Source organism: Mus pahari, chromosome 19 (assembly GCF_900095145.1).
Source record: "Mus pahari chromosome 19, PAHARI_EIJ_v1.1, whole genome shotgun sequence".
Classification (NCBI taxonomy): Eukaryota; Metazoa; Chordata; class Mammalia; order Rodentia; family Muridae; genus Mus; species Mus pahari.
In genome coordinates, this window is record NC_034608.1 from 44,807,148 (window position 1) to 44,813,515 (window position 6,368).

The following is a 6,368-nucleotide window of genomic DNA, read 5'->3' on the forward strand; positions in this document are numbered from 1 at the left end:
CCTCCACTGGCCACTGAGGGCACGCAAAAGTGGACACTCCAGAGCTGGGGCACAAAGGACCAAGCTCAGCCCATTGAGTCAAGGATCTAGAACTTTATGGTCAGGACCATGACTATGTAAAAATGTCTGCCAAGTGTAAATACATACTTTTTCCGGAAGGCTTGGGGGAATCCGAGAGGGTACTGTTATTATTAATAAAAAAGGTTATATTTCGAAATTTCGCCGGAGGGGAAACCAATGGACCAGTCTCTGGAGTTTGTGTCGCCCTGCAGTGCTGAGACCCACTCCTCTAGGACATCGGCCTCTACTTTGATGCTACCTCCAACCACGTCGCCGCCAAACGGCAGCTCAGCTCATCACAGCACAGTGAGGTAGCTTTACGACTTTAAACGGGACAAGAACCCTGAAACAAACCTAAACACGATCTACAATTCAGGGTGTCCCTGGGGGCGTTCCAGGAGCTTTGAGGTGGCGCTCCCTGGCCAGGGAGCCAACCCTTCAACCACGCTTCACCTAGACCATCTCACCGGGGAGTCCTTCCATATCCAGTCTGACTGGACAGGCTCAAAGTAGTTGGAAGGGCTCCGGCAGCACCCAGGGAATAGTGGATGCCCCCAAGGCTTCGGCGCTTCCAAGTGAACACATCCGGGAGAGGCCAAATAGGGGAAAGAGAACCGGCCGAAGCAGCTCCGAGAAGCGGCCGAGCTCCCGAGGCGTAGCCCGCCCCCAGGCGGCCCCGGGGAGAGGCTTGGATCTTAGGACCGACCGGAGCAGGCGCCGTGCGTTCCCACCCCTGTCTCCACCCTAGACACTAGTGGGAAGCAGCGGGCAACAGGAGAGGGCGCAGAGCCCGTGTCCAGGAGTCCCATCCCTTGGGTGACCCGTGGGCTTAAGGCAGCCGGGCACAACCCGCAAAGGGGAGCAGAACCAGCGCACGGCGAAGGCCGGGAGGCGGCGACGGGCTAGGGCGCTTTAAGACTCTCCCCGCCCACCGGCGGCGCCCGCCTCCGCCCTCCGCTCTCCCCGCCCCGGGGTCCGGGAGAGAGCTGCGATTGGGCGGGCGCGGCGATCCCTTTGAAGTGTGGCTGCAGATCGCGGCTATTTGACGTGCAGCTCGCGGAAGGCGAAGGTTTTTGTGTTGCTCGCCTGGGCTAAGCGGCGGCGGCGGCGGCGGCGACGACGACGGCGGCGGAGGTGGAGGAGGGGAGGCGGCACGGAGGCGCAGCGGCTGCTGCACGGCGATCGACGCAGCGGAGCGAGCCCACCCGCCCCGGGAGCTCGCCTCCCGGAGCTTCCCCTCCCTCCCCGCCCCCCCCAGTGGCGCTGCCTCCTCCAAATGAGCGATTCGCCCGCTGGATCTAACCCAAGGACACCCGAAAGCAGCGGCAGCGGCGGCGGCAGCAGCAGCGGCGGCGGCGGCGGCGGGAAGAGGCCGGCGGTGCCGGCAGTGGTGTCCCTCCTGCCCCCGGCGGACCCCCTGCGCCAGGCGAACCGGCTCCCTATCAGGGTCCTGAAGATGCTGAGCGCTCACACCGGTCACCTCCTGCACCCGGAGTACCTGCAACCGCTGTCCTCCACTCCCGTCAGCCCAATTGAGGTCAGTCTCCGGGCGCTGCCCACCCAGAACTGAACCCCACTCCTCCACCCATGCTGGGCCCATGGCTCTGCTCCCTCCACTACCCCCCACCCCACCCCACCTCCCGTAGCTCAGTGCGACGCGAGGCCCGAAGCTGGCCACGCAGGCGGACCTCCTGAGGAGGGACGGAAGGCAGGAATCAGACCCCTCCAGGTTCTCCCTAGACTCCTGGGTGGAAAGGTTTTTGCCCAGTCGCCCTTTGGAGCTGCGTGTTTTCTATCTGACTGGATTTGCTCTTATGGTGCCCAGAGTCCTTTACTTTTCCTCTGGCCCCTTAGAGTCCTGTCCGAAGACGACTCCTGGGCCTCCCTCGCCTCCACCCCGGTGTCCCTCTGCATCTTCCCCGGCCTGTTGGGGGCACAGTGCAGACAACCAGGCACTCGCGATCCCGGGTCTTTCTTCATCTTACTTCTCTGGGTGTCCTCCCCGGGAGGGAGGGAGAGAGAGAGGGAGGGAAGGAGAGAGGGAGGGGCTACTCACAGGGCCAACTGCGGCTCTGCCTTTAGAAGGCGCCCCTCCCTGCTCTTACCCGGAGCGCCATCACTAGAAACCCGTCCCAAACGAAGTTCTCCCAAACTAAAGGCTTAAGTTTTTCCCTGGTTCAAAAAGGTTGGGGAAATTATCTGGAAAGGGGCGAATCACCATCCCGATTACAGAGAAGTCACCTTTAACCGGGAGGGCCGTGGTTGAGCCATTTCTCCTGCGCGCCAGCGCCCATATCACACTCGGGGACTAACCCACAAGGCAAGTGCCATTCCGCCCAGCTCGGCCAGAGCCAGGCCCTCTTTCGGTGACCCTCCTCGCTAGGCTCCCGTCGCTCGCCCGCAGTGCTCGGCTCTGCCTCTCCCGCGCGCGCTTAGTGGGTCTCCCAATCTCACCCCCTTCTCCCTCCCCTTCGCCACTGTCTCCCGCAGCTGGACGCCAAGAAGAGTCCTTTGGCTCTGCTAGCCCAGACCTGCTCGCAGATCGGCAAGCCCGACCCGCCGCCCTCGTCCAAGCTCAACTCCGTAGCGGCGGCCGCGGCGGCCAACGGGCTGGGATCCGAGAAAGACCCGAGCCGCTCCGCCCCCGGCGCCGCCTCCGCGGCCGCGGCGCTCAAACAGCTGGGGGACTCCCCCGCGGAGGACAAGTCGAGCTTTAAGCCCTACTCTAAGGGCTCCGGCGGCGGCGACTCCCGCAAAGACAGCGGCTCCTCGTCGGTGTCCTCCACCACCTCTTCGTCCTCCTCGTCTCCCGGAGACAAGGCGGGCTTCAGGGTCCCCAGCGCCGCCTGCCCTCCCTTTCCTCCGCACGGGGCATCGGTCTCCACCTCATCCAACTCGTCTTCACCCGGCGGCTCCCGCGGAGGTTCACCACACCACTCAGACTGTAAGAACGGCGGCGGCGGGGCCGGCGGCGGCGGGGAACTGGACAAGAAAGACCCGGAAGCCAAACCCAGTCCCGAGCCAGCCGCTGGGAGCCGAGGCAGCGGCGGGGACTCGGCTCACGGTGGCCCGGAGGCCACCGCATCGGGGCGCAAGTCAGAGCCGCCCTCCGCCCTGGTGGGGGCGGGCCACGTGGCTCCAGTGTCACCCTACAAACCAGGCCACTCGGTGTTCCCACTACCGCCCTCCAGCATCGGTTACCACGGCTCCATCGTGGGCGCCTACGCCGGCTACCCGTCTCAGTTCGTGCCTGGCCTGGATCCTAGCAAGTCTGGTTTAGTGGGAGGTCAGCTCTCCGGGGGCCTGGGCCTGCCACCCGGCAAGCCCCCCAGCTCCAGCCCACTCACGGGGGCCTCCCCACCCTCCTTCCTGCAGGGATTATGCCGTGACCCCTACTGTCTAGGAGGCTACCACAGCGCCTCGCACCTCGGCGGCTCAAGCTGTTCCACTTGCAGCGCGCACGATCCGGCCGGGCCCAGCCTTAAGGCCAGTGGCTACCCTCTGGTGTACCCCGGGCACCCCTTGCAACCTGCGGCGCTCTCCTCCAGCGCCGCCCAGGCCGCTCTCCCGGGCCATCCTCTCTACACCTATGGCTTCATGCTGCAGAACGAACCGCTGCCACACAGCTGCAATTGGGTGGCGGCCAGCGGGCCCTGCGACAAGCGCTTTGCCACCTCCGAGGAGCTGCTCAGCCATCTACGGACTCACACCGCCCTGCCGGGCGCAGAGAAACTTCTGGCCGCCTACCCCGGGGCGTCGAGCTTGGGCAGCGCCGCGGCAGCCGCTGCAGCCGCAGCCTCTTGTCACCTGCATCTTCCCCCGCCCGCTGCCCCAGGCAGCCCCGGGTCGCTGTCCTTGCGGAGTCCACACACTTTGGGGCTAAGCCGATACCACCCCTATGGCAAGAGCCACTTATCTACAGCTGGGGGCCTGGCAGTGCCGTCCCTTCCCACAGCCGGACCCTACTACTCGCCATACGCACTGTATGGACAGAGACTAGCCTCCGCCTCCGCGCTTGGATACCAGTAACCACAGCTCTGGCCCCTCCCAGCCCTTCCCCACCCACCCCTTCCTCTCACGTCCCACTGCCTTCGACGCTGCAAGCTCCGCAACCGCTTACCCCTACCAGGATCCAGCCCAGCCCCTCCCCCACCGGACTGTGTATTTATTTACTATCATGTTAGCTTACAAGCTGGGAACATAAGTGCATTAATGACCACATGAGTCAGTGGTATGCAAAAAGTCTGTCTCCCCCAAATAATAATATTAACCACCCAGGTAACTCCATGATTTCCCCCACCCCTCTCCCTTCTTTTGTTTATTTTCTTCTTGGGTATATGTTTTTAAGACTTTGGGTTGATTGGTTTTTGACTGATTTGGTGTTAAGGAATGAAGGAAGAGTCGGGGTTCTACACTTTCAGTTTCCCCCATCTTGGGAAGTCTCTTGCATGAGTCATAACTGTTAAAACTGCATTTCTTCCCTTTTCCTTACCACCCCATCTTGTTTCCTTCCATGTGAAGTTTTAATTCTTTTTTTTTTCTTTGTACAAAAACAATGTAACAATTTGGGGGTGGGGGTCGAGGGGGAACAACTTGGTGGCTGGAGGTCTTGAGCTCTGATGAACCAGAATTCTGTAGAGCTGTGTGGTACTACACAACCCTCCCCACCCTTCCCACATGAGCATTTGGTTCTAGGCCCTGAGCCCTCAAATCAAATCACAGCCTTGACCCTCCAGGGTGCTCAGCTCGGGAAGTCCCGGTGCCACCAGCAGTGTCCCAATGGCCTCCAACTGAGCCTGCCATGTCTTCTACCTTCCTGGCCCCTCAGGGACCCACACCTTGCGGTGCAGTCAGATTGCCGGCTGACAGGGACCTGACACATCCAATTAAATGTCTTAGAAGGCCCCCGCTGGCACGAAATTGCTCTTTATATTTTGTGAAGTACTTTATCGTTACTATTTTATTTTTTCTCTCTCCCTAGTTGGGACTGTGACCCGCCCCTCCCCTGGCGATAGGGGCGGGGTCGGGGATCCTTGATGGATCCCTCCAAAGCTTAGCAGTCCTCTAGTCAGCAGACCAGACAACATTAGGAGCTCTGTTGGGGGCAGGCTGGGGACTCAGGGAGCCCTAGGATCACAGCACTCCCTTCGCCATGTCCCAGACCTGAGCCAGCAATCGCCAAAGCTGGCATTAGGTTTCCGTGGGTTCCTGCGGTGGCTAGGATTAAAGACTTAACCCAAGTCTTCTCCCCCACAACTTCCCTCTCTCCCGGTCTTCCGCAGCAGCGCCGGGGCTTCGGGGCCTCGGCTGCGGGGCCTCTTGTGGGGTGAACAGAGCTCTCCCTTGCTAAGACTATTTTGTTAATAAATGGAATACTTGGCTATATTCACACCGTGGTGTGTTTCTCTCTTGCTTCACCCATGGTCCCACTTCCAGACACCTAAGCGGATACCCTTGTTTTGTTGAGGACTTTTTTTTTTTCCTTAAAAGCTTAAGGAATTCCTTCTGAGACTGCGGTTAACCTTTCTTCTAGGAGGGGACTTAGACCAGTGTATTACAAATTACATAAAACCATCTTTACACCCCACCCCATCCCCCCAGTTTAAATGTTTGGCTCCCAGGAATACTTCAAAGGCCTTGGCATTTCCTGGGGGTAAAGTGGAGCGAGGGCGCGTGTGAAAGTGGCTCTTTCTCTGGGCGGGAATTCAAGGGCTACAGGATGAGAAAGGGAACCAGGAAAGAGGGCTAAAGCTTAACTTCCCGTGAAGCCTTCCTTCTCCCAAGTCCGGCTGGAGAGTGAGCAGAGACGTGCCTCTGGCGCCATCTAGTGGCAATACCGAGGGCTACAGGCTCAGTGACCTCAACTTGTTCTAGTCTGACGGTCACCTTTTGCAGTCCCTCAAGACTGAGGATGTGTACTTGGTGCTCCTGAGTAGCGGTTTCATGAGGTTTAGGGGCTCTTCTTCCAACTCTATGTTATCAACGTAGGTCCTCTGCGACTCTGAAAACTCGGAACCAGTTTGGTTCTGCTGAGATTTCTCAGCGACGATACATGACCCTGAAGCCATTCTGACAACGGGAAGCCAAATTCTAAGACCTGGTTTCCTGCCCGATTTCGTGTCCTCTCACAGTGGAACACAGATGCTGTTTAGTAAGGTGTTGGCCCAGTACTTGCCTACTGCGTGGAATACCCAGGTCCCTGGTGCCTAGTGCCAATGTGGACTGGCTCCTCTCCGGTGGGGGGCAGCTATAGCAGCGGTGCAGCAGACCCTGGGCCGCCAGTTCCATCAGACTGTGCGTACACACTG

General features: G+C 60.0%; 1 protein-coding gene across 2 annotated transcripts; it reads left to right on the forward strand.

Moving 5' to 3' along the window:
- The first annotated feature begins 1,135 nt into the window (after window positions 1-1,135).
- Window positions 1,136-5,449, forward strand: Znf703 (zinc finger protein 703). Of its 2 annotated transcripts, none has more exons than XM_021219433.1 (2): window positions 1,136-1,597; window positions 2,551-5,449. In XM_021219433.1, the coding sequence occupies exons 1-2, from the start codon at window positions 1,337-1,339 to the stop codon at window positions 4,087-4,089; spliced, it is 1,800 nt and encodes a 599-aa protein (XP_021075092.1). In that variant the 5' UTR covers window positions 1,136-1,336; the 3' UTR covers window positions 4,090-5,449. The 2 variants fall into 2 exon arrangements, with proteins under 2 accessions (XP_021075092.1, XP_021075093.1); XM_021219434.2 differs by lacking the exon at window positions 2,551-5,449 and adding an exon at window positions 2,226-2,374 and having other exon boundaries at window positions 1,211-1,597.
- The last annotated feature ends 919 nt before the right edge of the window (window positions 5,450-6,368 follow it).

Bases quoted from the DNA above. Each gene is read 5' to 3' on its own strand.
- Znf703 (XM_021219433.1), top strand. From the start codon at position 1,337: ATGAGCGATTCGCCCGCTGGATCTAACCCAAGGACACCCGAAAGCAGC. The intron at 1,598-2,550 runs GTCAGTCTCCGG...TGTCTCCCGCAG, and splicing joins CTCCCGTCAGCCCAATTGAG to CTGGACGCCAAGAAGAGTCC.